Below are 16,808 nucleotides of genomic sequence, written 5' to 3' on the forward strand. Positions count from 1 at the left end.
GATGTGATGGTATTTGGAGGTGGAGCTTTTGGGGGTGGGTTATGAGGGAGCAGCCCTCATAAATGGGATTAGTGTCTTTATACAAGAGGCCTTGAAAAATTCCCTTGCCCTTTGCCATGTTAGGTTATAGTGAGAAGATAGCTGTGTATGAGCCAGGAGGCAGGCCCTCACCAGAAACAAATCTGCTGGCACCTTGATTTTGGACTTTTTAGCCTCCAGAATTGTGAAAAATAAATTTATTTTATTTATAAGCCATCCATTCTATAGTATTTTGTTATAGCAGCCTGAATAAACTAAGATGGCATGTGTAAGTAAGTTGTTGAACATTTGTGACTTGCTAATTTGTGGAGACATGGCCAGGAAATATAATGTATAATTTGACTAAGCTGGAAGGAACTATTGAAATCTTGTGGAAAGTTATGCCAGGAAGAGGTAGAGATAAACCTCTGCCAACCTCTTAGCATATCAAGATTCTCATAGAAAAGCATGGGATTTCCCATACACTTTTTGCTTTCTTTTCCCTGGCCGGATTCAATTCTTTCTTCCCATATCTTCAAAGCAGAAAAAGTCAGAATGATGAGTAAAGATTGCCTATGAACACACATACACACGCAGAATCTGAAGAGTTTAGATTCTGCTTCTAAAAAGATTATTATTCTAATGGAAATATTTCTGATCCTGTTGCTTTAGGGATATCTCCACTTCAACAGTGATGTGAGAACTTTCCACAAAGAGGTCTAAGAGGGAAGTAAAGATACAGTTTGACAAGCCTCTCTGGGAAGCTTCAGTCTTTCTTGTAATATTGGATAATTGTGCAGTATGTATTAATCCACGGTTTGTTCACACAAGTCATTGTCAAATTTTAAGAAAAATGGACAGGAGATAATTTGGAATAAAGCATAAAATATTATTTATAACATTAATAACCATCTCATATCATCTCTTTTTCAATTTTTGTTCCTTGTAGGTCAGTCTTAGAACAAGATGTTCTCTCTAGTTCATTGTTTTTCTAAATACACATTGTATTAATTGCCTGTGATTCTCTTCTAGAATTCACTCTTTGGTGTGTAATCAATGGAATATAATCAGTCCTGCACTTTGGTCAGTTCAGACTATACAAATGCTGTTCTGGAAAAAAGTACAGCCTGCTCCTGCTAATAGTGTTACCTAACATATGTCCTGATTACAAACTTGGCTTCCTGGGGAGAAAGTGATCTATGCCAAAATGGAAAGTGTAATTTAGTCCTCTAAACCTCCAGGAGAGGTGGTTCTGTCTACTATGCCTCTTAGAAGGCAGTCATAATTTACTTAGCTTCTAGACACTATCACTCTTCACTTCTAGGCAGCAGAACAATATTTGACAAACAGACCCTCCTCAAACTTAGCAAAGAGCCTTTATTTGATATTTATTTGATACTCATTCCAAAAACGGCAATTGGTCTTAGCTGAAAGGCTAATGTTAAAACAGAAAAGTAACTAAATGTTTATGGAAATAAAAGGGCTTTGACTTCACAAATGTGAACGAGAAACTTAAGTAGAGTACTATTAACAATTTCTTGACTGTGGTGAAATAACATAGATATACTTTTAACAGAGTTTAAGGGTTGGACTTGAAAGTCAGGGCTTGCTTTGTCAATTTGCAGCCTAAACCAATAGAGAATAAATGTCAGAATAACCCAATTTGGGTTCAAGTCCTATCTTTGTTCCCATGTGGCCTCAGACAAGATATTTAACCTCTCTGTGCCTCATTTACCTCGTCTGTGAAATCTAGATCAAAATGGTACTGATTTCAAAGAGGTTGTAGGAATTAAATTTGCTAATATTCTTAACACACTTAGAACTGACACAAACTATGTTTTATATTAGTATGTGTAAAATAAAATATCCTTGGATAATTAATCTAATTTGGAATTCTAAGTTTTTTCATTAATAAATATAAATTAAAATTGTATTTACTTTATTAGATTATTAATGAATTAATATTTTACATTACATAAATACTAGCTTCTATAATTATAGCCTATTAACAAAAACAAAATTAAATATCCATTTAGCAGTAGTAAGAATACTTATTACTGACATTTCCAATTTACTCATGGGCCAAAAGACAGTATTATTATTGTTAACAACTTGGAATTTAGATCAGACAGCCCAGATATGTATTTTGGTTCTGTTATTTACCAGCTTTGTGATAGCTGTAATAATGTTAAGCCACACATTTACTCTCTGCCAGTCTTAGCTGCTTCTTCTGAAAAATGGGGCTAATAATTCCTATGTCTAAGGGTGGTTTTGAATACTAAATGAGATTATATCTGCAAAGTAGCTGGCACATAGTATGCATTCAATAATTGGTGGATATTAATAATTTCTTTAATTTTTATTATGTTCCCAGGTTTGAAAGTCATAATACATTTTTTTCCAAGAAGCTATATTTGAGATTGTTGCCAGTAAGTATCCTTGAAAAGTCCATGTGAGACTATTTCACTCAAAAATTAACTAAAATGAAAATAACATTCCAATGGAAAATATAGTGGTCTAAGTAGTTACTTAGGAATTCTGGACTATGGGTACCCTCACTGGAAAGATCCCTCTTTGTGCAGTAGCATCTGTGGTGAGATCTGTGTCCACAAGGGAGCAGATGCCCCCATGAACAAGTAGCTCAGTAGCGGTCCTCTCTCCTGTGGATCTGCACAAACTGCATTGCTATTTCTCTCCCTTTAAAACGTCAGTTACAGAGTCTTGAGTTGATTATAGCCCACAGTTCATCACACATTATTATCATTGGTTTGTGCAAATCCACTCTCTTAGCCTAGCCCACTCTATTTGTTGGGCTGGGGCAAGAGTATAAATGGAGACCTCAGGCTTCAGGTTCATAACTTACTTCTCTCTGCTCCCTCAACCACAACTAGCCTCAAGCAAATGCATGTGAATACCTCAGGCTACAACTCTGTATTCCATCCTCCATCACTGACTTCCTTTTTGGGCCTGGGAGTGCCACACTGAGGAAGACTCTCCTTGATCAAACTTTAATCAAGCTTTCTAATCCCTCCTCTCAACTAGGCTTTTACCTTGGGCTTTAGTGTCTATCCTTGTTGGGCCTGCATTGCCGAGTTTTAGCAAGAATCCTATCTAGTCAATGTACCTAGGATCACTCATCCTTGATATTTTATCCCCCTAGATACCTAATCAAATTCCTCATTCCCAGCATCCCCCAGGTAATATCTGATCACCTGGCCTGCCTTCAGCACGAATACTGTCAAGGCAGTTTAACCAGAACCTGCCACTTACCCTGATGTTTCCTCTTAGTAATTTTCCATCCACTGGCCTCCCATGTGGCTCCTTGGCTACAAAACTCCACTTGTCCATGTCATATTCAGAATTGAGCCCAGCTCTATACTAAGGTCTCTTTTCTCCTATTGCAGTAATTCCTTAATAAAATCTATTTTTACTGCTTTAACCATTTTCCAGGTCTGGGTTTTCTTTAATAACATCGTGGATTACTAGACTCAAGAAACAGAAATGCACAAGCCCTAGAAGTGTGCTTGAGTTTCAGGTACTGAGCAGAGGGGCAGAGCATGCTGCCCAGTTCCTGGGGTCTTATGGCAGGTACTCCACTTTTAATTTCCTCTCTCTCCTTAAGCTATCATTTATTTATGTTAAATTTGTATATTTTGAAGTTTAACGAATATATTTGTGAACATGAGCGTTTCGGCTTTATAGACATACATTGTTAATGTATAAAATGATAATAGTTTGGATATTTCAATCATTTCATTATTAAGTAAAAATATACTGTTCTTTTTCACTTACCTTTCATAGATTAGTTCTTTGTGAACCCATAAACCACAGTGTAAATGTTCTATAATAATTTTGATTGGAATTGCACTCAATTTATCTTCTGATTTGGAAAACTTAAAATCTTTTATTATAATATTAATATTAGCTTGTTCCATCCTAGCATATGATATCTCTACATCAATTTATCATCTGATTTGGAAAAACTTAAAATCTTTTATTATAATATTAATATTAGCTTGTTCCATCCTAGCACAGGATATCTCTACGTTTGTTCAGATCATATTCCAATTAAAGTTCTAATGTTTACTCCATAGAAAGTGTGTGCATTCTTGGCTAAATCCAAGACGTTTTATAATTTTTGTTATTTTTGCGTTTTAGTCCATTCTCACATTGCTATAAAGATGCTACCAGAGACTGGGTAATTTATAAAGGAGAGAGGTTTAATTGGCTCACAGTTCCACATGGCTGGGAGGCCTCAGGAAATTTACAATAATTGTGGAAGGTGAAGAGGAAGCAAGGCACATCTTACATGGTGACAGGGGAGAGAGAGAGGAAGAGGGGGGAAATGCCAAACACTTTTAAAACCATCAGCTCTCATGATAACTCCCTCACTATCATGAGAACAGCATGAGGGAAACCACCCCCCATGATCCAGTCACCTCCCACCAGGTCCCTTCCTTGACATGTGGGGATTACAATTGAGATGAGATTTGGGTGGGGACACTGAGCCAAACCATATTATCGTGTGATTAGAATTTATTTTTAATTTGGTATATAATTTTATTTGTTTATTCTGTTTTAAATAAATGCTATAGATTTTTAGGCTAATTTTGTATTTATATTAATAGATTTTGTTGACTAATTTTCCCCATTAGAAGATAAACATAATCTATCAATAATGATGCATTTATGACTTCTTTTCCAATCCTTTTAATTATTGCCTACTTATCTTTCTTTTAATATTGAACAGGACTCTCAGTACTATGTTAAACAGTAACGTTGATAATGGGCATCCCTGTTTTGTTCCTGAATCTAAAAGGAATGTAACAAAATTTTGTCCATATATTTGCTTTATACATTTGATTTATAACCTTTGCCGCTTTACAGGTTTTTTTTCTACTTAGAATTGGCTTTAAAATTAAGTAAAAAATCATCGTTAATCTCTATCAAAAGTTTTTTTTTCCAATTAGGATAATAGCTAGGTTTAATTCTATGTAGTCACTGGTAAATTGCATTTATCAATTCTTTTTTAAAAAATTTTATTGGGATATAATTCATATACTATACAATTTACTTGTTTAAATTGTACAGTTCAATGGCTTTTAATATGTTCACAGAGTTATAGATTCTTTTGTTATTTAACTATACTAGCTTTCTGGGATAAATCCTTACTTAATCAAGTTATTATTTGTTATGTTTAATGTATATTTTATTCAACTATTAAGTATTTACCAATTGATATGTAATGCAAAACTCAAAATTGTCATAAATTAAACTCACTTCTGCATCTGTCTTCCATATCGTGAAACAACATTCTTAGAATCCCAGAAGCCCTTATTCTCTTCCTGTTATTTCCCTTTCCCTGAGAGAAACCACTATGTTGACTAGAGATTACTTTTGCCTATTATTTCTTTATATAAAAGGAATCATGAAGTGTTTATTTTTGTTCCTCACTTTTTTTTTCAACCCTTATATTTTGAGATGGATCCATTTGTATGCAGTTAAAGTTTACTAATTCTCATTCCTGCCTGAAATTCCATTTGCATAAATGTACTATAATTTAATTACTCATTCAGCAGTAGAAAGAAATTTGGGATGTTTCCAACTTTTGACGATTAATAGTGCTGCTGTGCACATACTTGTCAGTGTATTTTTAAAAATGCAAGTATACCTTTCTGTAGGGGCTGTGCTAGGAGTAGTATTGATGAGTTATAAGATATGTCATGCTCAGCCTTTGCAGATTTTGTGAAACAGTTTTACAATATTTGCTTCTGTTAGCTATTTTTTTTTTTTGAGACAGACTCTTGCTCTGTTGCCCAGGCTAGAGTGCAGTGGCATGATCTTGGCTCACTGCAACCTCCATCTCTCAGGTTCAAGTGATTCTCACTTATAATTGGGAGGTAGATGATGAGAACACATGGACACATAGAGGGGAACAACAAACACTAGGGCATTTCAGAGGGTGGAGGGTGGGAGGAGGGAGAGGATCAGAAAAAAATAACTAATGGGTACAGGGCTTAATATCTGATGATGAAATAATCTGTATGACAAACCCCCATGACACAAATTTAGCTATGTAACAAAACTGTACTTGTACCCCTGAACTTAAAATAAAAGTTAAAAAAATAAAAAAAAGAAATAGAAGCTATGTCTAGTGATGAGAGTGAAGGAGAAGTAGAGAAGAGCAGAGATTTAAAAAAATATTAATGGAATTCCGATCTCTCCTTCTAGTTATTTCTGGGGTCCAGCCACATCCTTGTCTTTGTATCTTATTACGCATATAACAAATTCCCTTTTTAGCTTAAACTAAAAAATAAAAAATCTTCTTATAGGCTAATACTTGATCTATTTTTGTGAGTCTTTTATATTTGCTTCAAAATGCATATTATCTTTCTTATGAATGTGTTGTTACAGTATTATATATAGTTACTGTATTCTTCACTTATTATTTTGCTACTTGTACTATCAGCTCCCAGAAATAATGTATTAAAATAGCCAACTAGGAGAAATAGGAACACTTTTACACCATTGGTGGGAGTGTAAATTAGTTCAACTATTGTGGAAGACAGTGTGGTGATTCCTCAAGGATCTAGAATCAGGAATACCATTGGACCCAGCAATCTCAGTACTGGGTATATACCCAAAGGATTATAAATCATTCTACCGTAAAGACACATGCATACATATGTTTATTGCAGCACTAATTACAATAGCAAAGACTTGGAACCAACCCAAATGCCCATCAATGTTAGACTGGATAAAGAAAATGTAGCACATATACATCATGGAATACTATGCAGCCATGAAAAATAATGAGTTCATGTCCTTTGCAGGGACATGGATGAAGCTGGAAAACACCATTCTCAGTAAACTAACACAGGAACAGAAAACCAAACACCACATATTCTCACTCATATATGGGAGTTGAACAATAAGAACACATGGACACAGGGAGGGGAACATCACACACCAGAGCCTGTTGGGAGGTGAGGTGCAAGGGGAGGGAGAGAATTAGGACAAATACCTAATGCATGTGGGGCTTAAAGCGTAGGTGATGGGTTGATGGGTGCAGCAAACCACCAGCGCACATGTATACCTATGTAACAAACCTGCGTGTTCTGCACCTGTTTTGCAGAACTTAAAATAAATTTAAAAAATAGCCAATTAAATTTATTGATTTATTTAGTTTTTCCTAATGAATCATCCAGTTATTGCTTAGATTTTGTGATATTCAATACATATGCATTTTAAGTGGATGTATTTTGTCTTTCTATTATGACTCTCCTCTGATTTTAATACCATTTTTTGCCCCTTTACATTTGCAAACTTCCTTATTATGCAAACCTTCAAAAATACACAGAAATAGGGAGAAAATAAGTTCCCTGCATCCATCAGCTAGCTTCAGCAACTATTATTTCAAAAGTATATATTCTACTCTTTTTTATTTTTTTATTCTAAAAATTATTTCAACCTTTAATGTTTGGCTTAACAGATAAAAATGTCTTTAAATATAATCACTAAGCAGCTTATATTTCTTCAACTAAAACATATTTTGTCAGATATTAACTATTTTTTGCTCATTTTTGCTCTGCATTTTTTTCCTTTAAATAATACTTTATTATTTAAAGCCGTTTTAGGTTTGCAGCAAAATTTAGTAGGAAGTACGAAGATTTTCTACTATCCCCACACATGCATAGCCTTCTCCCACTATCAAGGTTCTCTACCACCATGGTACATTTATTACAATCAATCAGCCTACACTGACACATCATTATTACCCAAAGTCCATAGTTTACATTAGGGTTTACTCTTGGTGTTGTCTATTCTATGGGTTGGGACAAATGTATAATGGCATGGAGCCACTCTTACAGTATCATAAGAATAGTTTCACTGGCCTAAAAATCCTCTGTGCTGTGCTTCAGTTTCATTTAGTTTTGCTCTGATCTTAGTTATTTGCTTTCTTTTGCTGGGTTTGGGTTTGGCTTGTTCTTGTTTCTCTACTTCCTTGAGGTTTGACCTTAGATAGTCTGTGCTGTTTCAGACTTTTTAATATAGGCGTTTAGGGCTATGAAATTTCCTCTTAGCACCACCTTTGCTGTGTCCCAGAGGTTTTGATAGGTTGTGTCACTATTGTCGTTCAGTTTGATGAATTTTTAAAATTTCCATCTTGACTTCATTTTTGGTCCAATGATCATTCAGGAGCAGGTTATTTAATTTCCATGTATTTGTGTAGTTTTGAAGGTTCTTTTGGGAGTTGATTTTCAGTTTTTTTCCACTGTGGTCTGAGTGCTTGATATATTTTCGATTTTCTTATATTTATTGAGGCTCATTTTGTGGCCTATCATATGGTCTATCTTGGAGAAAGTTCCATGCTTTGTTGAATAGAATGTGTATTCTGTGGTTGCTAGATGGAATGTTCTGTATATATCTGTTAGGCCCATTTGTTCCCAGGTATAGTTTAAATCGATTGTTTCTTTGTTGACTTTCTGTCTTGATGACCTGTCTAGTGCTATAAGTGAAGTATTGAAGTCCCCCACTATTGTTGTGTTGCTGTCTATCTCATTTCTTAGGTCTATTAGTAATTGTTATATAAATTTGGGAGCTCCAGTGTTAGGTGCATATATGTTTAGAATTGTGATACTTTCCTGTTGGACAAGGCCGTTTATCATTATATAATGTCCCTCTTTGTCTTTTTTAACTGCCATTGCTTTAAAGTTTGTTTTGTCTGATATAAGAATAGCTACTCCTGCTCACTTTTGGTGTCCATTTGCCTGAAATGCCTTTTTCCACCCCTTTACCTTAAGTTTGTGCAAGTCCTTATGTTTTAGGTGAGTGTCTTGAAGGCAGCAGATAGTTGATGAATTCTTATCTATTCTGCCATTCTGTATGTTTTAAGTGTTGCATTTAGGCCATTTATATTCAATGTCAGTACTGAGATGTGAAGTACCATTTAATTTATTGTGCTATTCATTGCCTGTGTACCTTGGTTTTTTGTTTTTTAAATTGTATTTTTTTCTAGGTCCTGGGAAATTTATGCTTTAAAAAGCTTCTGTTTTGATGTGTTTCCAGGATTTGTTTCAAGATGTAGAGCTCCTTTTAGCAGTTCTTGTAGTAGTGGCTTGGTAGTGGCAAATTCTCTGAGCATTTGTTTGTCTGAAAAATACTGTATACTTCATATATGAAGCTTAGTTTCTCTAGATACAAAATTCTTGGCTAATTGTTTTGTTTGAGGATGCTAAGGATAGGGCTCCAATCCTTTCTAGCTTGTAGGGCTTCAACTGAGAAATCAGTTGTTTATCTAACAGGTTTTTTTTTTTTTTTTAATAGGTTACCTGGTGCTTTTGTCTCACAGCTCTTAAGATTCTTTCCTTCATCTTAACTTTAGATAACCTGATGACAATGTGCCTAGATAATGATCTTTTTGCCATGAATTTCCCAGGTGTTCTTTGTGTTTCTTGTATTTGGACGTCTAGGTCTCCAGCAAGGCCAGGGAAGTTTTCCTTATTTTCTCAAATATGTTTTCCTAACTTTTAGATTTCTCTTCTTCCTCAGGAACACCAATTATTCTTCGGTTTGATCATTTAACATAATCCAAGACTTCTTGGAGGCTTCTTTCAATTTTCTTATTCTTTTTTCTTTGTCTTTGTTGGATTGGGTTAATTCAAAGACCTTGTCTTTGAGCTCTGAATTTCTTTCTTGTACTTATTCAATTCTATTGCTGAGACTTTCCAGAGAATTTTGCATTTCTATAAGTGTGTCCATTGTTTCCTGAAGTTTTTATTGTTTATTATTTATACTGTCTATTTCCTTGAATATTTCTCCCTTCACTTATTGCATCTTTTTTTGGATTTCCTTACATTGAGCTTTGCCTTTCTCTGGTGCCTCCTTGATTAGCTTAAAAACTAACCTCCTGAATTCTTTTTTAGGTAAATCAGGGATTTTTTTCTTGGTTTGGGTCCATTCCTGGTGAACTAGTGTGATTTTTTGGAGGTGTTAAAGAACCTTATTATATTACCAGAGTTGGTTTCTGGCTCCTTCTCACTTGGGTAGGCTCTGTCAGAGGAGAGGTCTAGAGCTGAAGGCTGTTGTTCAGATTCTTTTGTCCCACAGGGTGTCCCCTTGATGTAGTATTCTCCCCCTTTTCCTATGGATGTGGCTTCCTGAGACCTGAGCTGCAGAAATTCTCTCTTCTGGATCTAGCCATCCAGCAAGTCTACCAGGCTCTGTGCTGATACTGGGGATTGTCTGCACAGAGTTCTGTGATGTGATCTGTCTGTGGGTCTCTCTACCATGGATACCAGCAACTGTTCTGGTGGAGGTGGCAGGGGGGTGAAATGGACTCCATCAGGGTTCTTAACTTTGGTGGTTTAATGCACTATTTTTGTGCTGATTGTCCCCCTGCCAGGAGCTGCAGCTTTCTCAAAAGCATCAGCTGTGGTAGGATGGAGAGGAACCAGTGGTGGGCAGAGCCCTAGAACTCCCAAGAGTATATGCCCTTTGTCTCCAGTTACCTGGGTGGGTAGGGAAGGACCATCAGGTGGGAGCAGGGCTAGGCATATCTGAGCTCAGATTCTCCTTGGGCAGGTCTTGCTGCAGCTGCTGTGGGATATGGGGGTGAGGTTCCCAGGTCAATGGAGTTATGTTCCTAGGAGGATTATGACTGTTTCTACTGTGTCACGCTGGTTGTCAGGAAAGTGGGGGAAAGCCAGCAGTCACAGGCCTCACCCAGCTCCCATGCAATCCAAAGGTCTGGTCTCACTCCCACCATGCCCCGCCCCCAACAGCACCCAGTCTGTTTCCAGTCAGTGGGCGAGCTGTGCTGAGAACTTGCCCCAGGCTACCCACATCCCAGCTGCAAAACCAAATATGGCTTTCCTTCTTCCCCTGCCTGTGGAGTCTGTACACTGAATTCACTCCCTTCCCCTGAGTTCTGGCCAGGAGGCTTCTTGATCAATTCAAACTGTTACAATGCTCAGCTGGAGATTTCCTTCTCCCTGTGGCCTTTTTGCAGTGCCTCTGGCTGCCATCCCAAAGGACCCCTGTGAGGCCAGACAAAAATGGCTTACTAGGGAACCCAGCAAGCTCCCAGGGCTTTTTCTGCTGCTTCCTCTACCTCTGTATTTCACTCGGCTCTCTAAATTGACTCAGCTCCAAGTAAGGTCAAAATCTTCTCTCATAATCTAGGCCCTCAGTTTCCTCAGTGGAGGGGTGTGTTCGAGGATGGATGATCCCCCTTTCCCACTTCCACATTTTGGGCACTCATGGTATTTGGGGTGTCTCCCAGGTCCTGCAGGAACAATCCACTTCCTTCAGGGGCTCTGTGAGTCCTCTCAGACTTGCTGATTTATATCTGCATTCATTCTGGAGCAAAAATTCATGATACAAGCCTCCACACACTGCTCTGCCCATCCCAGTTGGAGCTTCAGTCTAGTCCTGCCTCCTGTCTGCCATGATCCCTGTGGACTCTTTGCTCAGTATTTTTAATATATATTTGTCTTCATTATTTCTGTATCTTTTTGCTTTATATTTATTTCTTATTCATAACTTGTTAGAATTTTTTAAGCCCATCTGAATTCTTTGTCTTTTAATTCATAAATTTAATGTTTTTTTTCCCATTTGTTCTACATATCATATTAGGTCACATTTCCATTCCGTTGTTTCATATTTGATACATATGATCCACACTCATTCCTTTCTTTTGTTCTCCTGCTTTTTCCTGGATAAAAATAGTTCTCTTCCATTAGTTTAAATGACATTATTATTATTTTATTTCTATAGTGGTTGTCCTTAAGACATACATGTATTCACTGTTGATTTCTTACACTTATTAGTATCTATGTTTCCTCACTTGTAAAATAAGAATGGAACACTTTTATTTTCCTTTGGTTCCTATCACCCTTCACACCATCCTGTTGACATTGTCGTTAGCATTTCTTTAGGGTTAATTGGGAGGGATAAATCAGAACTTTATCTAATTTGCCATCTTGGCAAGAGATGCCACAAAATACTTCTCTATGTTATTCACTCCCTTGGTTAGAGTAAATGGAAAATAGAGAAGAATTGTCTAGGCAGTGTGATTTTCCTCCTTAGATTGCGTAGATATACATCTATATCATATAAATCTCAGTTAACTCTCTACATACAGAAATATATTAATTTTTATATTTTTGTTAAATTATTTGTATACTTATATAAAATGATCCTATATGAATATTAACCAAAAGAGATGATTTTTGTTTGTTATTTGTTGTTTGTTGTTTTTATGTAATCACAAAGCAAAGAGCTCCAAGTTTTATTAATGACTAGAAATGTTTGTTTCTGAGGAGCTGGTCCAAAAGAGCTGATTTCTGTTTATCAAGTTACATGTATCATTTTGGGTTCAAATTCAAATCAAAATTCTCATATATCAGTGTTTTATTTTTTAAAATACATAATGCATTTTACTGTTTCTATTTAAGTCAATGACAGAAATTAACTTTATTATTAAGTTGGTGTAAAAGTAATTGAGGTTGTTGCCATTACTTTTAATGGCAAAACCACAATTACTTTTGCACCAACTTAATATTTTGCTGTTAACAGATCAAATATGTAAATATATCCAATATGCCTAATTCAACTACATTTTTGAGACAATAGATACTGGTAGAAGATGGATGGGAAACTGTTATAATTTTGGTTTGGTCTCATTTAGCACTGAGATTTAAAGTTCTAATAGAATTTTTTCAAGACTATATCTAAGACTTTGTGCTCTTTAATGTAAATAAAACAGAAAAATACTATGAAAAAAATAATTTAAAATATTTTTAACCAAAAGCTGTCAGAGAAATCTGTCACTATTTTACTGTGCCATGAATTTACATCTTTAAAGCCATCTTCAAAGACCTCTTCAAAGTCCCTGTGCTTAAAGAAACCATCTATTACAAATTCTACGGCCCCCCGTCTATCAGATTGAAACTGTGTATTTTATGGCACTGAGTCCACCTAAGTCAAAGCAATTTGACAAAACGAAACAAAACAACAACAACAAAAAACATCAGTTTGTAATTGTTTTCTTTAAAACAGATGAACACCTTTCGGCCCGTGGACGCCGCCGAAGAAGCATCGTTAAAGTCTCTCTTCTCCCTGCCGTCATGTTTAAGTCAGAGTCTCCTAAAGAGCCCAAACAGCTGAGGAAGCTCTTCATTGGAGGGCTGAGCTTTGAAACAACCAATGAGAGTCTGAGGAGCCATTTTGAGCAATGGGGAACGCTCATGGACTGTGTGGTAATGAGAGATCCAAACACCAAGCGCTCCAGGGGCTTTGGGTTTGTCACATATGCCACTGTGGAGGAGGTGGATGCAGCTATGAAGGCAAGGCCACACAAGGTGGATGGAAGAGTCGTGGAATCAAAGAGAGCTGTCTCAAGAGAAGATTCTCAAAGACCAGGTGCCCACTTAACTGTGAAAAAGATATTTGTTGGTGGCATTAAAGAAGACACCGAAGAACATCACCTAAGAGATTATTTTGAACAGTATGGAAAAATTGAAGTGATTGAAATCATGACTGACCAAGGCAGTGGCAAGAAAAGGGGCTTTGCCTTTGTCACCTTTGACGACCATGACTCTGTGGATAAGATTGTCATTCAGAAATACCATACTGTGAATGGCCACATCTGTGAAGTTAGGAAAGCCCTGTCAAAGCAAGAGATGGCGAGTACTTCATCCAGCCAAAGAGGTCAAAGTGGTTCTGGAAACTTTAGTGGTGGTCGTGGAGGTGGTTTCAGCGGGAATGACAACTTTGGTCGTGGAGGAAACTTCAGTGGTCGTCGTGGCTTTGGTGGCAGCTGTGGTGCTGGTGGATATGGTGGCAGTGGGGATGGCTATAATGGATTTGGTAGTGATGGAAGCAATTTTGGAGGTGGTGGAAGCTACAATGATTTTGGCAATTACAACAATCAGTCTTCAAATTTTAGACCCATGAAGGGAGGAAATTTTGGAGGCAGAAGCTCTGGCCCCTATGGCGGTGGAGGCAATACTTTGCAAAACCGCAAAACCAAGGTGGCTATGGCAGTTCCAGCAGCAGCAGTAGCTATGGCAGTGGCAGAAGATTTTAATTAGGAAACAAAGCTTAGCAGGAGAAGAGAGCCAGAGAAGTGACAGGGAAGCTACAGGTTACAAGAGATTTGTGAACTCAGCCAAGCACAGTGGTGGCAGGGCCTAGCTGCTACAAAGAAGACATGTTTTAGACACATACTCATGTGTATGGGCAAAAAACTCGAGGACTGTATTTATGACTAGCTGTATAACAGGTTATTTTAATTTCTATTCTGCGGAAAGTGTAAAGCATTCCAACAAAGGGTTTTAATGTAGTTTTTTTTTTTTTGCACCCATGCTGTTGATTGTTAAATGTAATAGTCTGATTGTGACGCTGAATAAATGTCTTTAAAAAAAAAAAAAAGATGAACATTCAAAATGAAAATAGAGCTTCATCAATTTACCAATTGTATTTAAAAATAGGTACATGGGGTATGAATTTTAGAAAATGCTTTCATTTGGTGGAATTTTTTCTTACTAGTTTTTACAATAACAAATCATAATTTAAGGAAAACTTGTTGTTTTGTAGAAGTTTTAACTTTTTAGTTGATACAGATTGCAGTAGATATTAAGAATAAAGATTTAGTCCTTAATAAATTTAGTTTCTGATAAATGGAAATTCATCAACCTTAAGCTCTTAAATACCTTAGAGACATCTCATTGGGATAGAGAGAAATTAATGTTGACTTACATCAAGATATACACTAATTTTAGCACCAAGTTGACCATCCCTTTCTGTTTATGTTCACTGCATTCCCTACTACATTGCTTCTGTCATCTCTAGGCCAGAAACCACAAAGTAACCCCAACTTTCATTTTGCCTGAACACCAAACCCATGTATAAAACTGCCTACCAGATACACCTCAAAACATCTCAGACTCATAGAGTTCAATGCTGAAACCATGTTCTCTCAATCCCATCCTGTTTCCCCCACTGTACTTCCTCTTATTTTTAAATGGCACTAACATCCACCCAGTTGCACACCATGAACATCAAGAAGTCATTTTTAATTCTATGCTTATTTTTCACATGTGAAAATGCTGAAATCTCACTATGCCACTTCTCTGCTTAAAAATACCAAAATGTCTCCCCCTGCCTACAGGATTAAATTGCTACATAGTCTGAACAAGCAACTTTCTAATAATCAGACCCTTGTCTTGTCAAACTTTCTGTAATTTTCAACACATGAATAAAATGTGGTAATACTCACTCTTACTTTTGGCCATAGCTACTGAAACCGAAGGCTACTTCCAAATATCTTTAAAGACTAATTACAACAACACAAATTACCACAGGAGATTCGAAGTTTTTTGTTTATTTGTTTTTCAGTGGTAAAAATGACTTGCAAGAAAGAGCTAGAATTTAAACACAATTCAATAATTGGAGATAATTGCACAACAGTAATTTGTTTTAATGTATTAAAAGCTTAGAGAAATGTCACCCATTAGACAACCATTTTCCTGATTCTAAATAACTTTTCATCTAGTAAATTAGTCTCATTTTCTCCTTATCTATGTTTTTATACTTTAATACTGTCAGAATATGCTACCCTATACTTCTAAAATACTTGTTTAAATATTCTAGCTCCTCACTAGCAGAATTCAATAAAATTGAGAATTTGCAAAGTTCCAAAATGTTGGGCTAAATTTTGGCCTATGTCTACACATAAAATTTTCATAGCGAATTAAAAGTGAAAATTAAATTGATATAGAATCGTTCTTTAAGAAAATAACCATGTATGAGACTATTTAAAGACATCTAACATGATGTAAATATTTCTCTTTATGCTTCTGGTTACATAAAGAGCACGAGTTGGTTTATAAACTTGATTTGTAAGCCAGGAAGAATAAACTTTATATTTTAAACATCAACCTTAAACAGTATTCAATCCAAGGAAAGGCCAGTTCAGCTGTTCAGAGTCTTATGGAATATTAAGCAAATAGCTTGATATCCTAGATGTCTCAGGCATTTTCATAACAATATGTTGTTACTTTGAAGACTAGGCATTATTCCTGGATCTTTGAGGTCAACCAAGGTCTTAGTTGACATATTTTTAAAATAATCAGGGCATCCAAGAAAGTCCATGTTGTAAGAGCAACTGGAACTGTATCTACTGTATAATAGCTGAATTTTTACTATTTCTGTGTTATTCTTTTTTCTCTTTACCTCTCTGTCTTCAGAATTTACTACTGAATAATTTGTTCTTTTGTTGAGATAGAGATCCTTTATGCACTTTTTATTTGAACTATTTCAAGCACACAATTATGTTGACAGTAATATAGAGTACTAAAATTGTAATCTAGCACTCAACTTTTTAAAATTCAACATTTTACTATATTGGGTTTAGATTTTTTTAAAAAAGAATTTTAGGCCAGGTGCAGTGGCTCACAACTGTAATCCCAGCACTTTGGGAGGCTGAGGCAGGCGGACCACAAAGTCAAGAGAGGGAGACCATCCTGGCTAACACAGGGAAACCCTGTCTCTACTAAAAATACAAAAAAATTAGCTGGGCATGGTGGCGGGTGCCTGTAGTCCCAACTACTCAGGAGGCTGAGGCAGGAGAATGGTGTTAGCCCACATCGTGCCACTGCACTCCACCCTGGGTGACAGAGCAAAACTCTGTCTCAAAAAAAAAAAAAAGAAAAAAAAAAGAGGAATTTTAAAAGCTATTGAAACAATTGTAGCTCCTTATGTCCTCATATTTTCCTTAGATACTT

At 36.3% G+C, this 16,808-nt stretch overlaps 1 protein-coding gene across 4 annotated transcripts in view; it reads left to right on the forward strand.

The window, feature by feature from the left end:
* The window catches only part of LOC112209764 (heterogeneous nuclear ribonucleoprotein A1-like), a 46,144-nt gene extending 30,425 nt beyond the window's left edge, over window positions 1–15,719 (forward strand). Inside the window, exons 3-6 of one of the 4 annotated variants that reach the window (XM_054687614.2) lie at window positions 691–817; window positions 2,393–2,447; window positions 3,469–3,606; window positions 13,081–15,719. In XM_054687614.2, coding sequence (XP_054543589.2) covers window positions 3,576–3,606; window positions 13,081–14,114 — 1,065 coding nt within the window. In that variant the 5' untranslated portion in view covers window positions 691–817; window positions 2,393–2,447; window positions 3,469–3,575 and the 3' untranslated portion in view covers window positions 14,115–15,719. The other 3 variants (XM_054687615.2, XM_024357898.3, XM_054687613.2) reach the window with 3 other exon arrangements.
* Window positions 15,720–16,808: the final 1,089 nt, after the last annotated feature.

Source organism: Pan troglodytes, chromosome 6 (genome assembly GCF_028858775.2).
Source record: "Pan troglodytes isolate AG18354 chromosome 6, NHGRI_mPanTro3-v2.0_pri, whole genome shotgun sequence".
Classification (NCBI taxonomy): domain Eukaryota; kingdom Metazoa; phylum Chordata; class Mammalia; order Primates; family Hominidae; genus Pan; species Pan troglodytes.